The following is a 17,217-nucleotide window of genomic DNA, read 5'->3' as shown; positions in this document are numbered from 1 at the left end:
GAATTTCTGAATTTCTGAATTTCTGACTTTTAGAATTTTAGAATTTTAGAATTTCTGAATTTCTGAATTTCTGAATTTCTGAATTTCTGAACTTTTGAATTTTTGAATTTTAGAATTTCTGAATTTCTGAATTTCTGAATTTCCGAATTTCTGAATTTCTGAATTTCTGAACTTCTGAATTTCTGAATTTCTGAATTTCTGAATGTCTGAATTTCTGAATTTCTGAATTTCTGAATTTCTGAATTTCTAAACTTCTAAACTTCTGAATTTCTGAATTTTCGAATTTCTGAATTTCTGAATTTCTGAATTTCTGAATTTCTGAATTTCTGAATTTCTGAATTTCTGAATTTCTAAACTTCTGAATTTCTGAATTTTCGAATTTCTGAATTTCTGAATTTCTGAATTTCTGAATTTCTGAATTTCTGAATTTCTGAATTTCTGAATTTCTGAATTTCTGAATTTCTGAATTTCTGAATTTCTGAATTTCTGAATTTCTGAATTTCTGAATTTCTGAATTTCTGAATTTCTGAATTTCTGAATTTCTGAATTTCTGAATTTCTGAATTTCTGAATTTCTGAATTTCTGAATTTCTGAATTTCTGAATTTCTGAATTTCTGAATTTCTGAATTTCTGAATTTCTGAATTTCTGAATTTCTGAATTTCTGAATTTCTAAACTTCTAAACTTCTGAATTTCTGAATTTTCGAATTTCTGAATTTCTAAACTTTAAAAAATTACCTGTTTCGCTGCTCTTAACGCTGTTGGTCTTGCAAATGCCGCTGGATTCTGCCGAATTTCTCTCGATATAGCAGATGAGAACGAAGCTGACGGTTTATTGTTGTTCTGGACATTTTTTTTTGTTATCAAAATTTTGAAAAATAGAAAAAAAACTTATTTTTTGAAAATCTGTAAAACATTCTGCCCCTTCCTTACCCCCGACCTTAACTTCAAGCCAATTTATCTCAGCTCCTATCAAAGATTTCAAAAAGTGGAAAACTGATAAAATCTATATCATAATTCGTACAATATTTTATTAGTTAATCACTTTTTGATATCTCTCCCAGTAACCCAGATAAATTGGCTTGAAGTTAGGAGATCATTCTTTTCATTTTTTTGTTTACTTTTTTAAAATCGATTTATCTCGGCTCCTTTAAGAGATATCAAAAAGTGGTCAGCTGATAAAATCTTTATCATAACATTACTAATATTTTATTAGTTGACCACTTTTTGATATCTTTCACATAGATAAATTGGCTCAAAGCAAGAAGATCCCAATTTTCATCCTAAATTTGTCAAATTTTCGCTCACCGATTTGGCCTTTTTTGGGGAATCATTTTTGGCATTTTGGTCAGTTGACATCTTGCGTTTCTGAATTTTTGGTGCTCCGCGAGCCGATGTCGACGGTTGGTCCCGATCTTCATCTTCTTTTCCCTCCACTTCCTCTCTGTCCTCTTCATCTCCTTCATTTTCTAAATCCACCACTTCCGGAACTACAGAACATCGATTCTGGATCTCGGCCCTTGGATCCTGGTGCTTCTTGGGCAGCTCAAGGGCGTGAAAGCCGTCAGAATCGAAATTCTGGCCACAACGATGGCCGAGAATCTTGGAACATGAGAAGGGGACACCTTCAGAATAGTCCATATCCGCGGAGATGCGCTTCCATTTCAGGCATTCGACTGAAAAAATTAAATTTTGGAAATTTATGGATTTATATTTGAACTTTGAGCCAATTTATCTCGGTTACTGTGAAAAGTATCAAAAAGTAATCATCTGATAAAATGTTTACCATAATCTGAGCAATATTTTATCAGTTGATCACTTTTTGATATCTCCAACAGAACATGATATAGATGAGTTTAAAGTTGAAGGTAGTGAGGGAGAGGTGCACCCCCTCCCCCATTATCATTAACTTTGAGCCCGTATATCACGCTTTCTGTGAAAGAAAACAAAAAGTTGTAAACTAATAAAATATTTGTTATAATTTGTGAAACATTTTGCTAGTTGACCATTTTTTGATATCTTTCACAGGAAATGAGATACATGAGCTCAAAGTTAAAGGTAGGGGGCGGGTGGTTTACCTCCTTCCTCCCCCCTTCCTCAACTTACAACAATAATTCCAGATCCCACACTCCTTTTCAATGATCTCTTTCCTTTCCTCAGAATCCCCTTTTTTGAGACAATTTCTCTTCGAGGAGCTGTATCCGAAATTCTTCCAGAATCTGTCCCACAGGTTCTCCTTGTCCATGCTCCTCGCATTTCCAACTTTCCATTCTTTTTCCAAGTGCTTTGGAATCCAGGTCTTGGTGACGTAGAGATAGTAGTGAGCCAGGTCCATATCAATCTTCTTGATAAGACGGTTGAAGTCTTTCATAATTTTGAATTTTTGGTTGGTTTGAGTCGTGGGGAAGATGGCATAGTCCAATTCGCAGAAAACGGAAATTCCGACGGAATTTTGAATCCGTTTGAAGAATGGTGATTTATGGCCATAGGTAATAAGCCTATTATTGACATACAAATGGATCCCATCGTCAAATTGACGGTTATTGACCTCGATACCGTAGACCGACTCAATAAGTCCCTCCGTGTATTTTTTGGGATCCTCCTTCAGATGTTTTGCCAGACGTTTTCTGTGTGCCAGCTCGGTTCGAAGTACAGCTCCATTAAGCCGTTCAACGTCCATCTTATAAGTGTCGGTCAGTTCTCGTGTACTTTTCATGGCATCTAGGTACTTCTTCTCGGCTTCGCGAACCTTTTCAGCTGAAATTTTTCCATTTTAACCCAATTTTGAGTCATTGAGAGCTTCGAAATGTTCAAATATCTATTTTCAAACTTGATCAAACTTTATAAATTAAACATTTTTGAGATCCTTATGTCGAGAGCTTTGAAATGAGCCTAAACACGACTAGTTTCGCTCTACTTTAATTTTTCATCCGCGTCGCGGTCGTGCGTCGCGTGTTAGGAATCAATTTTGAAAGTTTACCGATTCCAGGCATGGTTAGGCTCGTTTTCAAGCTTAAAACTTCAGAGATTCAAAAATTCTAGTTTCAAGATCGAAAAACGACACAGTTTTGAGTTTAGGCACAAAATTAGATTGTCCGAGTTTCGAAACTTTCCAATATCTCTTTTCAAACTTGACCAATCTCTATGAAATTAATATTTTTGAGTTTCTCACAAAGAGAGCTTCAAAAAAAGCCTAAACACGACTAGTTTCGCTCTACTTCGATTTTTCAGCCGCGTCGCGGTCGTGCGTCGCGTGTCAGCCATCAAATTTGAAAGTTGACTGATTCAAGGCATGGTTAGGCTCATTTTAAAGCTTAAAACTTTAGAAATCCAAAAATTCTAATATCAAACTCGAAAAACAACTCAGTTTTGGGTTTAGGCATGAAATGAGATTGTCCAAGTTTCGAAACTTTCCAATATCTCTTTTCAAACTTGACCAATCTTTATGAAATTAATATTTTTGAGTTTCTCACAAAGAAAACTTCAAAAAAAGCCTAAACACGACTAGTTTCGCTCTGTTTTGATTTTTCAGCCGCGTCGCGGTTGTGTGTCGCGTGTTAGGCATCAATTTTGAAAGTTAGATTTTCGGGATTTCGAAAATTTTAAAAATCGCCCTTCAAACTTGTCCAAATTCTGTGAAATCACTTTTTTGAGTTTCTCATGTTGAGAACTTTAAAATGAGCCCAAACACGACCAGATTCGCTCCACTTCGATTTTTCAGACGGCGTCGCGGTCGCGCGTCGCGTGTCAGGCATCAATTTTGAAAGTGGACCAATTCTAGGCATGATTAGGCTCATTTCAAAGCACTTGACGCGTCAGATTTAAAAATTGAGTTGTTTTTTTTTAAAGAAAATGTTCATTAAAGTCGAAACTCACCCTTCTGATGCTCCTCGTCGAGCCTCTCCCTGAATTTTTGGAGCTCTTCCTTATTGAGGACTTCAAAGTGGGATGTGCATCTGGCGGCCCATTTTGAGAGGAAGATCCTCGGCTCGACGATCTTGCCACGGAGATGGATCTGGAAAAAATTGCAAATTCGACCTTTTCGACCTATCAAAAATCAGATTTTCCAAAATTTCGAATTTTCCCGGGCCTTGTTTTTTCAAGAAAGCAGGTTTTGAAGCTCGACGTTAAAATTTTTAGCAAGAAGTTATGAGCTTCAAAATGAGCCTAATCATGCCCAGATTCGCTCTGCTTTTAAATTTGATGCCTAACACGCGACGCACTACCGCGACGCGACTGAAAAACTGAAGAAGAGCAAATTTAGTCGTGTTTGGGCTCATTTTAAAGCTCTATACGGAATTAACTCAAAAAAGCTATTTTCATAGAACTTGGTCGAGTTTGAAAAGAGATATTTGAAAATTTTTGAAAATTTTCAAAATTCTCAAAATATATTTTTATGGCTAAACTCAAAAATGAGAGATTTTTTGAGCTCAAAAACAACATTTTCAGCTTTTTGGGAATTTGAGCTTTAAAATGAGCCTAATGACTTGAATCGGTCAACTTTCATATTTGACACCTAACACGCGACGCACGACCGCGACGCACCCGAAAAACCAAAGAAGAGCAAATCTAGTCGTGTTTGAGCTTATTCTGAAGCTCTTGTTGTGCTGAGCAAAAAAATCATTAAAATTTTCGGTTAAAACTTCGAAAACGAATGAACATTTATAAAACAAAAATTATATTCTGATTCTTGAGATTCAGAGATGCCTAAACTCAAAACTAGGTAGTTTCACAAGTTTGAGAATAATATTTTCAGCTTTTTGGGACTTTGAGCTTTGAAATGAGCCTAATCATGCCTAGAATCGGTCAACTTTTAAATTCGATGCCTAACACGCGACGCACGACCGCGACGCATCCGAAAGATCGAAGAAGAGCTAATCTAGTCGTGTTTAGGCTCATTTTGAAGCTCTCAACGTGAGGAACTCAACAATACAAATTTCATAAAAATCGTTTGAGTTTGAAAAGAAATATTTGAAATTTTCGAAATGCTGAAAATTTTAAATTTCCACTCACCCTCATCTTTGGCCTCCTGTACAGCACGGAAAGGTATTCTCTCAATGAGCAATGACGTGGCCTCATTTGCTCATCTTCCATCCTGATATCCTCCTTATCATCATTGAAGTTCAGCATCAATGCTCCTCCCTGACCAGCTCTCCGAAGCTTCTTGATGATCACAAGGGTCCCATGGTCTCCCGGAATCCTATCAAACATGTCCCAAAGGGGTACAGTAAGCCCTGCGTGCTGAGCAATGACCTCATTTTCATAATTCCATCTTTTCTTATCCTCATCTCTTGGACAACATCGGTCTCCAGCGGCATACTTCGATGGGATTGGCACATAGATCTGCTCCGAACCCTCCGCATTCAAAAACGAGTGGGACAAAAACAGAGCCGTATGAACACCATCCTTTTTGGAGAGCACAAGCATGTCCTGACCCAGATAACATCCTCCAGTTTTCAGTCCATTACCCCATTTTCCAATGCATTCTGGTCCTTTTTGGGTTTTTCCAAATAGAATCACATTGAGCATGTCCTGTCGACTCATTCCAATTCCGTCATCCATCACGTGCAGTTCCTCCGCCCACTCGGTATCAACTGGAAAATCAGATTCCTCAAGTTTTGCGCTCTAAAATAAACCTAAGAATGTCTAGAATGTATCAACTTTCAGTTTTCGAGATTTTTGAAAATCTAATTTCACACCTAACTCAGTAGTTTTCAAGCTCAAAAACATCATTTTCAGATTCCTTACGTTTCTAGCTTTGAAATGAGCCTAATCTTGCCTAGAAACACTCAACTTTGAAATTTGATGTCTAACACGCGACGCACCCAAAAAATCAAAGTTCAGCAAATATAGTCGTGTTTAGGTTCATTTTGAAGCTCTCAAAATGATAAACTCGAAAAACTTAACCTCAGAAAACCTGGTAAAGTTTGAGAAGAGATATTTGTAATTTTTGAAACTCTGAAAATCCGAGTTTAGGCCTGAACTCAAAACAGAGTATTTTTTCTAGCTTGATTTTAACGTATTTAGATTTCTGAGATTCTTAGCTTCAAAATGAGCCTAATCTTGCCTAGAATCACTCAACTTTCAAATTTGATGGCTGACACGCGACGCACGACCGCGACGCGGCTGAAAAATCGAAGTAGAGCGAAACTAGTCGTGTTTAGGCTTTTTTTGAAGCTCTCTTTGTGAGAAACTCAAAAACATCATTTTCAGATTCCTTACGTTTCTAGCTTTGAAATGAGCCTAATCTTGCCTAGAAACACTCAACTTTGAAATTTGATGTCTAACACGCGACGCACGACCGCGACGCACCCAAAAAATCAAATTTCAGCAAATATAGTCGTGTTTAGGCTTATTTAAAAACTCTCGACGTCAGAAGCTCAAGAATCTAAGTTTCGAAAAATATGGTTGAGTTTTAAAAAAGATATTTGAAAATTTGAAACTTCCAAAAATCTATATTCTATGACTTAACTCAAAACTGAGTATTTCTTCATGTCGCGAATTCAGGTGTCTGAAGAACACCTCTTCACGACTTTTACCCTTTTCTGAATGAATTTTCTTCTTTTTCCCTTCAGTTTACATATTTTATTCACCAATACCGACGCCGCCCAACAACGATGCTATTTGAATTGCCGCCGACGGACTACTGTACCTGCTGATCTAACTCGGTCTTGCCGCGCACCAAGGAAACGCGCCTGATTTTGGGATTATTGAACCACCCGGTTTTTTAGGACCTCCCGGATCGTTATTAGTTTTTTGCTCCGTCTTGTTTCGATTTCTCCCATTATTATTTTCTAATATTCTGGTGTAATTTTTCTTGTCGGCAGAATGAATCCGGCAACGGATTCTTTCAGGTGTATCGTTGTAGGCATTTATAAGTAATAAATCGGTGTCTTAAATTCTGTGTTTTGTTGTCTTTTTTCTCTCTTTAGGTTATCGTGTCTCAAGGGGCCGTACTAAGGCTATATACCTGCAAAATACTTCAAGCACGGCATCATCACTTTTATATTTCTGAAGTTTTGAGCTTCAGAATGAACCTAATCATGCCTAGAATCGGTCATCGTTCAAATTTGGTGCCTAACACGCGACGCACGACCGCGACGCGGCTGAAAAATCAAAGTAGAGCGAATCTAGTCGTGTTTAGGCTTATTTCAAAGCTCTCGACACAGGAATTTCAAAAATGCTAATTTTATAATATTCGGTCAATCCTGGAAAAAGTTATGCCTGAAAAAGAGAAAAAACATACCAACGTCGATATAGAAGTTGTTGGATCTAGCATCCGACGCGTTGTCCGTGAGCTCAGCGATCGCGGAGAAGGAGTTGGAATGAACAGCGCTGAAAATCAGAATTTAAGAAACTGAAATGGTAAAATTACCGTAAACACTCTAATAGAACGCCACCCGGACTGTTTACTTTGAGCCAATATATCTCACTTCTTTTGAAAGATATCAAAAAGTTGTCAACTGATAAAATGTTTATCACTATATCACCAATATTTTTTTGTTGATCACTTTTTGATATCTCTCACAGAAAATGAGATACATGGGCTCAAGTTTGACGATTCGGGTTTTAATATTTTTATGATTTTGAAATTTCAAAATACTGACCTGTTTGATTTCAAATATTTCACTGTCGCCGACATCTTGCGCAAGAGAGTAATGTCCTCCATTTTTTTCTGTAAATAATTGAATTCGAATTTCAAAAAATTCTAAAATTCTAAAATTCTAAAATTCTAAAATTCTAAAATTCTAAAATTCTAAAATTCTAAAATTCTAAAATTCTAAAATTCTAAGATTCTAAAATTCTAAAATTCTAAAATTCTAAAATTCTAAAATTCTAAAATTCTAAAATTCTAAAATTCTAAAATTCTAAAATTCTGAAAGTGCAAAATTCTGATATTTTTTCAGTAAATCAGTTTTTTCAGAACATTTCGCACCAAAAAACCCCGAAAAAACAAGAAAAAACATCATTTTTCAGTTAAAAATTCATTGAAAAAGTAAGAAATTCAAACATTCTTCCATGGCTATGCAAATGCGCTCCACTGAAATAGCCAAAAAAGAAAGGAACAACAAGAAACTCTCCTTGCCATTCTTCACACACATACACGTATTCGACGGCACCCCATGTCTGCGTCTCTCTGTTTCTCTGTTCTCTCTTCGTCAGTTCGCTGCAAGACCCGTCCGGTCGGCCGTCCTGGCCGACCGGAGGAGACTTTATGACCTCTTGCATTTCTCTATGCATCTGTGTCTCTGTCTCTCTCTCTCTTTCTCTCTCTCTCTCACTCTCACTTTCTCTCTCGTCTTCTTCTTCAAAAATTTTTTTGAAGATGGGAGAATCATAAGAACGTTCACCAATGTTCTATCTTTTAACTTTGAGCCTTTATATCTCTTTTTCTGTGATAGATCTCAAAAAGTTGTCAACTATCAAAATATTTTTGATAATATGATAAATACTTTATCAGTTGACCATTTTTTAATATCTTTCACAGGAAACGAGATATATGGGCTCGAAATTGACAATCTGAGTGGGCTTTTTTTGGAGTGTTAATGGTATATGATAACTTTAATATTGATTATCTCCTTTCCTGTTAAAGATATCAAAAGAACAATCTACTGATGCTATGTTTATCATGTTATCAGCAATATTTTATCAGTTAGCAACTTTTTGCTATCTTTCACAGGAAATGGGATAAATTGGCTCAAAGTTAGGGGCGGCTCACTCGATTACAATGAACCCTAACGTTCAACTTTGAGCCCATTTATCTCATTTCCTGTAAAAGATAGCAAAAAGTTGTTCACTGATAAAATATTACTGGTAATATGATAATCATTTTGTCTGTTAACAACTTTTTGATATCTTTTACAGGAAATGAGATATAATGGATGAAAGTGGGCGGTTTGGAGATTAAAATTTAAATTTTCAGAATTTCCAATTTTTGGAGTTTTTAAAGTTCAGAAACTTTTGAATTCTTAGAAAATTTCTAGAAACGGAGCGTAAAATAGAAAAATTCATTAAGTAAAAAAAGACACTGATAAATAAAATAATTTTCTAAATAAAGCAAAACATTTCAAAATATATACAAAAAAAAGAAGAGATCTGATTAAAACTAAATACCGTAGCCGTTAACTTTGAGCCCAAATATCTCAGTACCTATTGAAGATATCAAAAAGTTATTAACAGATAAAATATTGCTGATAATATGATAAGCATTTTATCAGTTGACAACTTTTTGATATCTTTCACAGGAACTGAGATATTAAAGCTCAAAGTTGACGGCCTGAGTGGACTATTTTTGGAGTGTTTACGGTACATGGTATCTTTGAGCCCAAAGAACCAAAAAAAATAGTTCCTGTAAAGGATATCAAAAAGTTGTCAACTGATAAAATGTTTATCACTATATCAGCAATATTTTATTAGTTGACAACGTTTTGGAACTGAGAAATTTGGTCTCAAAATTGTTTGGGGTGACTTTAGGGTTTACGGCATATGTTATCTTTAAGCACAAATATCTCGATTACTGTGAGAGATATCAAAAAAATGTCAACTAATAAAATATTGCTGATAATGTGATAAATATTTTGTTAGTATATCACTTTTTGGTATCTTTTACCGGAACCAAGATATTTTGGCTCAAAGTTGGCGGGTTGGGTGGGCTTCTATAAAATCAACTGGTGTATAAAATTTGAGCCTGAATATCTCGGTTCCTATAAGAGATAGCAAAAACTTTTAAACTGTTAAAATATTGCTGATAATATGATAAACGTGTTATCAGTTGACCACTTTTCGGTATCTTTCACAGGAAACGAGATATATAACCTTGAATTTGGCGGGTTGGGTGGGCTTGTATCAGAGGGGGGAAAACTGTTTCAATGTAAAAAGAATCCGGAAATCCAACGGACCAAGAAATATCCTAGGATTCCAATGACAAGAAGAACAAGAGTTAATTCACAAGACAAGAGAAAAATTCGTTTTTTTCGAAAATGGATTCCAAATTCGAGACTTTTCATATAGCTACAATAACGGAAAAAATTATAGAGGGGACGATATCGCCGACGAATTCTCCTAGGAATCTGGCGAATTCGAAAACGCCCATTTCGGATCCATTTTTTGATTCGATTTCGAGTTTCCCAAAATTTCAATTCCAGACCCATTTGATCGAAAAGTTCTGGAACTGCAGTTTCAGATTCTTGGATTTTCAGGTGAATTTGGAAAGGATGTTCACAGGAGGGATTTCTGAGAAGGGAGACTTGAAGTTCGGTGCCTGGGACGGTAATCCGTGGGAAGGATAAGGAGTAGAGGGTGTTGGGGAATCTGGAAAACATGATTTTTGGATGTTTTGAAATTTCAATTTTATACCTAAACTCAAAATTGAATAGTTTTCCAAGCTTGGCAGAAAAATTTTCAAATTTTTGAAGCTCTGAGCTTCAAAATGAGCCTAATCATGACTAGAATCGATCAACTTTCAGATTCGATGTCTAACACGCGATGCACGACCGCGACGCACCCGAAAAATCAAAGAAGATCAAATCTAGTCGTGTTTAGGTTTGTTTTAAAGCTCTCAACGCGGGAAATACTAAAAATGCATTTTCATGACGATTGGTCAAGTTTGTAGAAATATATTTGAAAATTTTGAAAATTTCAAAAATCTGAAAATCTCATTTTCTACCATAATTCAAAACTAGATAGTCTTCCAAGCTCAAAAGTAAAATATTCAAATTTCTGAAGTTTTAAGCTCTAAAATGAGCCTAATCATGCCTAGAATCGGTCAACTTTCAAATTTAAAGACTAACACGCGACGCACGACCGCGACGTACCTGAAAAACCGAAAGAGAGAAAATCTAGTCGTGTTTATAGTTATTTTACAGCCTTCTACGTGAGAAACTCAAAAAATGCATTTTCATGACGATTGGTTAAGCTTGTAGAAATATAATTGAAAATTTTTAACTTTTTTTTAATTCGAAAAATCTAATTTTATGCCTAAACTGAAAATTGAATAATTTTTGAGTTCAACGTTAACTTTTTCAAATTTCTTACATTTCTAGCTTCAAAATGAGCCTAATCATGCCTAGAATCGGTCTACTTTCAATATTGATGCCTAACACGCGACGCACGACCGCGACGCACCCAAAACTAAAAAGTGGAGCAAACCTAGTCGTGTTTAAGCTCATTTTAAAGCTCTAAACGTCTGAAACTCAAAAAATCTAGTTTCATGAAGTGTGGTACAGTTTGAAAAGAGATATTAAGATTTTTCGGAAAATATTCACAATTCTGAAAATCTAAACTTATGCCGAAACTCAAAACTAAGAAGTTTTCCAAGTTCGGCGTTAACTTTTCAATTTCCTCAAGTTTCAAGCTTCAAAATGAGCCTGAACATGCTTAGAATCGGTCCACTTTCAAATTTGATGCCCAACACGCAACACACGACCGCGACGCACCCAAAAAACCGAAGAAGAGCAAACCCGGGCGTAATCGGGCTCATTTTGAAGCACTCAATGAACGAAACTCAAAAATTCTGATTTCACAAAAACTGGTCAAGTTTAAGACGAGATATTTGAAAATATCGGGAAATTTTCAAAATTCGAAAAATCCAATTGTATGCCCAAACTCAAAACTAAGAAGTTTTCCAAGTTCTGCGTTAACATTTTTAAATTTCTTATATTTACAGCTTCAAAGCGAGCCTAAACCTGCCTAGAATCGCTCAGCTTTGAAATTTGACGCCTAACACGCGATGCACGACCGCAACGCACTCCAAAAAACAAAGTTTAACAAATCTAGTCGTGTTTAGGCTCATTTTGAAGCTCTTAACGTAAGAAACTCAAAAATCAAAATAAGAAACTCCAAAGACAAACCTCTCATCCGCTCTGACACGTTTTCCATCAAATTGGCATTTTTTCCGATACATGGTTCCTTTAAGCTCTTTCTCCTTCTTGATCACCTTCAAATCACTCAAGTGCATCAGTTCAATGTCTCCGACAAACTCCATTCCAACTGTATTCTCATTTCCAATCCATTCCTGTATCGAGATTCCCACTCCTGGACCCCATTTCTTCAGACGAATATTTCTATGATTGATAAGCCGATAATCAAAAAGTGATCCACTACAAATTGTCAGTTTTTGAGCGTTTTGAGCAATTGGATGTGTGAAAACTTCAAAATTATGGTATTGAGTCGCAAACTCTTTGAGTGGCTTTGGTCCCAGCATTCTTGAAATCCGGTCTAGTTCAGCTAAAAAATACAAAGTACTGTATCTCGTTAACTATGGAGGTTAATCAACACTTTTTTGATTTTCTCGTTCAGCGCGCCGAGAGCTTTAAAATGAGCCTGAACACGCCTAGATTTGCTCAACTTTGATATTTCAGGCGCGTCGCGGTCGTGCGTCGCGTGTTAGGCTTCAAATGTGATAGTTGGCCGATTCTTGACATGATTAGGCTCATTTTGAAGCTCTGAATCTCAGAAATCTAAATATCGCGCAACAAGAGCTTCAAAATCAGCCCAAGCACGACCCATTTTGAACAACTTTGAGTTTTCCGGTTTAAAGGCGCATGGCAAAACTCGAAAATTCGAAAATTTCAGAATTCTCCAAAACATGCATTGTTTAGGCTCATTTCAATGGTCTAGACATGCAAAATTCAATAAAATTAAAAATTTTCGAAATTTTCGAAATTTAAGAAAGTTACGGTCGATTTTTGAGAAATATGAATTTTTCGAAAATTTTTTTTTATAAATGTTCATTCGTTTTCGAAGTTTTAACTGAAAATTTTTATGATTTTTTTGCTCAGCACAACACGAGTTTCTGAATAAGCCCAAACACGACTAGATTTGCTCTCCTTTGGTTTTTCGGGTGCGTCGCGGTCGTGCGTCGCGTGTTAGGTATCAAATATGAAAGTTGACCGATTCTAGGCATGATTAGGCTCATTTCAAAGCTCAAAGTCCCAAAAAGCTGAAAATATTATTTTCAAACTTGTGAAACTACCTAGTTTTGAGTTTAGGCATCTCTGAATCTCAAGAATCAGAATATAACGCAACAAGAGCTTCAAAATAAGCCTAATGACGACCCATTTTGGACAACTTTGAATTTTCCAGTTTGAAGGCGCATGGTGAAATTTGAAAGTCTGAAATTTTCAATATTGTTCAAAGTGTGTTGTGTTTAGGTTCATTTTGATTGTCTAGACTTGCCAAATTCAATACAATTTAATTTTTTTGAAATTTTGAAATTTAAGAAAGTTATGGTCGATTTTCTATTTCTCACCATAGCTGAAAGAGAACCAAACGGTTTCCAACGTCTCCGCCTGAATTTTCAGTTCCAGCGGCAATCGATAAATTTTCGAATCTCTTGTGATCTTCAGAAATTCGAATTTCTTTGTAAATATCATAGGCCGATTTCCAAGTAGGTCAAAAACCAATTTTTTGAATGCCACGTGGATTGGAGCAGTATCCCAAATTGGAGCCAAGAATCCCAATGAGATATCCACAGGCATACTGTATGCGCCTTTAAATTGTGTCACCCGGAGCTCTGTGGTCCATGGAAAAGGAGCATTTTCCATTGGAAAATTTCGATTGAAAATGTAGTTTTGGGGATTTCCAATACAAAAATCGCCTGGCAAAAGTTCACCCTCACTCTCCATATCCCATTGAGCCAATTTTCCCAATTCGGTGTCTTTTGAATTCCCGTCAAGCCGTTTCAAATAGTACTCGTTGTCATTTATCCGAATTCTTCCAACAGAAATGGCCAGATGGGACAAATGAAGTGGTATTGATTTTTCGACTTTTCGAAATCCAGTTAGTTGGGCGCTGATGTATTGTCTGAAAAACGAAAATGAGCCCAAATATGACAATTTTCCCTTTTTTCTCGGTTTCGAATTTGACTTAAACGGGAACCACTCCATATGTTACCCGGGGATTCTGATGAAACATATGCTAAATGGTAGTACACCGGCTATCTAGAACAACCAAAAAATTATAGCGGCCGATAGAAAGATGCATAATGCACCTAAAAAGAGGTGCATAATTCGCCTAAAAAAGGTGTCAAGAGCCATAAAGATTACAATTAAAAGGTATACAAGGGCGCTCCACTGACGTTTTTGAGTCGTCAACTTTGAGCCAATATATCTCCTTTCCTGTGAGAAATATCAAAAAGTTGTTAACTGATCAAAAATAGCTGATAATGTGATAAATATTTTTTTTGTCGACAACTTTTTGATATCTGTTACAGTAACCAAGATATAAAGGTTCAAAGTAAGAATTATGCGCCACTGTTGGAGATGCTACAGTGGAGCAAACTTTGAACCCATATATCTCATTTCCTGTGAGAGATATCAAAAAATTGTCAACTAATAAATTACTTATCATATTATCAGCAACATTTTATTAGCTGCCATTTTTTTATATCTGTTACAGTAACCGAGATAATTTGCCTCAAACTTGACAGTATTCCTAGGAGATTAGAGAGGCAGGGACGAGGCAGATGGTGCGCCTAATTAGGGTCTATACTGTCTAATGACCCTAGACAAAAATAGACAAAAAAGGTCCCACATTGATTTTTAGGGTCCCGAAATCCCCAAATCCTCACCTTCTCTCAAAACTCAAATATTCCAAAACACAAATCGAACTCAATTTGGTCAGTGTTTTTGGCACTTCCGGTGGATCCATTTTCTAGAATAAATAGTGCGAAAGTGAGGGGAATTAGAGAAAAAAGCGTACAGAAATGTAAAAGTAAGCCTAATCCACGCTTTACTAGTACTAGTGAGTGTGTGTACCTCATTTACACACGATCCCCCTCTTTTTCTCTAAACCTCTTCTCCTTTTTACTCTCTCGCTTTGGTTGCCCGGGCAACATCCACCTCCCCCTTGCCTTCTGATTTCTCTATAAACCTCTTTTTCATATTTTCTGGGAAATTCTATTTTGGGTCATTTTTTTTTCTATTTTAGCCCAAAAAGTGGATCCCCCTGTGTGGTATAAAAAAACTACAAAACCTAAAAAACCAGCAAAATCGAAAGCAAAGCCTAATCATGCCTAGAATCGCTAAACTTTCAAGGTTGCTGCCTAACACGCGACGCATGACCGCGACGTGCTTGAAAAACCAGAGTAGAGCAAATCTAGCCGTGTTTGGGCTCATTTTGAAGCACTCCGCGTGAGAAACTCAGAAAGGTAAATTTTGTCGAATTTGGTCGTGTTTGAAAAGAGATATTTGAAAATGTTCGAAATTCTGAAAATCTAAATTTATACTTATACCCAAAAGTAGTAGTTTTCGAAGCCCGATGTTAAACTATTCAGATTTTTAAGATTTTGAGCTTTAAAATAAGCCTAATCATGCCTAGAATCGGTCAACTTTCAAAGTTGCTGTTTGACACGCGACGCACAACCGCGACGCACCCGAAAAATCAAAGAAGAGTAAATCTAGTCGTGTTTAGGCTTGTTTCAAAGCTCACAACGTAAAAAACTCAGAAAATCTCATTTAATAAAAATTGGTCGAGTTTGAAAAGAGATATTCGAAATTCTGAAAACCTGAAAATTTAGTTTTATGCCTAAACTCAAAATTGAGTAGTTCTTTGAGCTCGGCGTTATCATTTTTAGATTTCTGAAGTTTTTAGCTTCAAAATGAGCTTAATCACGTCTAGAATCGGTCAACTTTCAAATTTGATGCCTAATACGCAACGCACGACCGCGACGCAACCCGAAAAATCAAAGAATAGCAAATCCAGTCGTGTTTAGGCTCATTTTGAAGCTCTCAAAATAGAAAACACGAAAAATTCAACTTCACAAAATTTGGTTCATTTTGAAACGAGATATTTGAATTTTTCGAATTTCAGAAAACGCCTGAAATCGAACTGGGTAATTTTTCAAGCTCGGCGTGGAAATTTGCAGTTTTCTGAGATTCTGAGCTTCAAAAAAAGCCTAATCTTGCCCAGATTCGGTCAACTTTCAAATTTGATGCCTAACACGCGACGCACGACCGCGACGCACCAAAAAATCAAGGTAGAGCGAATCTAGTCGTGTTTAGGCTCATTTTAAAGCTACAAGCGTGAAAAACTCAAAAAACTTAAATTCGTGACGATTGGTCAATTTGGAAAGAAGATATTTGAAAATTTCGAATATCTGAATATCTCATTTTATGCCGAAGCTCAAAATGTAGTAGTTTTCGAAGCATGATGTCGAAATTTTCAAATTTTTGAGGTTCTGAGCTTCAAAATGAGACTAATCACGTCTAGAATCGGTCAACTTTCAAATTTGATGCCTAACACGCGACGCACGACCGCGACGCAACCCGAAAAATCAAAGAATAGCAAATCTAGTCGTGTGTAGGCTCATTTTGAAGCTCTTGACAAGCCAAATTCAAAAATCGAGGTTTCAGAAGCCAAATCGCTATCGATGTCCGACAATTCGAGGAATCGAAAAAAGCACTCCGATGAATCTCGAAAAACTATGCTTTGATTACGATGGTTTAACTGTAGATGCCACCAAATATGTAATAAAACCGAAATCGTGGGAAAACGAAAATTGGTATGAACAAATGCGTCTAGAAGTCTTACCAGGCCGTTTACCGCGGAACTTGCCGCCCTTACCAGGCGATTTGCTGTTCCCATTCCCAGAAGACTGGTACCGAAAACGAGATGTTGGGAGTTTGGAGCCCCCTTTTCCCCAGGAATTCATCTTAAAAATCAAGAGAGATAAGGATGAGAAATGTTATCTTCTAAAAAAGGACTATTCAAATCTTTCACTTCATCGAGCTCAGAAGAAATTCGCTAGCGAACTTTTTGGAACGAAACTCAGAAGAAATACCAGCCTTTTGGAGTTCGACAACACCTTCCATGAGAATATTTCAGCGATTTATAGACTACCAGAGAGTCTAGAAATCTATCCGGTCAAAGTGAAGACTCATGGAGAGCCCCAGGATGCACTAAACCAAATTTTGGCGCCAAACCATGAAATTCAAGTTTTCTCCCTCCCGTTACAAGGGGTGGACCCTGATATTTATGGTCATTTTGATCATGCTTCCTCCTGCGTTTGTAGTGATTTTGTGGGACAAAATCCTTGACTGGGCTAGAGATTTTTGAAATTTTTGCCGAAAAAAAAATTTGTGATATTTTTTCAAGGTTTTCAAAATAAATTACCGTAAAACCTCTAATAGAACGACACCCGGATCGTCCACTTTGAGCCTATATATCTCATTTTCTGTGAAAGATATCAAAAAGTGGCTAACTAATAAAATGTTGCTGA

At 36.6% G+C, this 17,217-nt stretch overlaps 1 protein-coding gene across 1 annotated transcript in view; it reads right to left on the bottom strand.

Annotated features, from left to right (window-relative positions):
• The window catches only part of CBG23571, a gene marked incomplete at both ends in the record, with an annotated part of 15,785 nt that extends 1,137 nt beyond the window's left edge, over nt 1-14,648 (bottom strand). Inside the window, 11 exons of the mRNA XM_045243132.1 lie at nt 738-842; nt 1,308-1,675; nt 2,106-2,756; nt 3,876-4,014; nt 5,013-5,593; nt 7,246-7,334; nt 7,607-7,674; nt 9,688-9,778; nt 11,849-12,224; nt 13,249-13,802; nt 14,569-14,648. Coding sequence (XP_045091113.1) covers nt 738-842; nt 1,308-1,675; nt 2,106-2,756; nt 3,876-4,014; nt 5,013-5,593; nt 7,246-7,334; nt 7,607-7,674; nt 9,688-9,778; nt 11,849-12,224; nt 13,249-13,802; nt 14,569-14,648 — 3,102 coding nt within the window. The remainder of the gene's footprint in view (nt 1-737; nt 843-1,307; nt 1,676-2,105; nt 2,757-3,875; nt 4,015-5,012; nt 5,594-7,245; nt 7,335-7,606; nt 7,675-9,687; nt 9,779-11,848; nt 12,225-13,248; nt 13,803-14,568) is intronic.
• Between the last annotated feature and the right edge of the window lie 2,569 nt (nt 14,649-17,217).

The sequence above is a fragment of the Caenorhabditis briggsae genome, assembly GCF_000004555.2.
Source record: "Caenorhabditis briggsae complete genome, chrII, whole genome shotgun sequence".
In the NCBI taxonomy this organism is placed as follows: Eukaryota; Metazoa; Nematoda; class Chromadorea; order Rhabditida; family Rhabditidae; genus Caenorhabditis; species Caenorhabditis briggsae.
Note: the sequence above shows the minus strand (reverse complement) of the source record. Positions and strands in the feature narration are given on the sequence as shown.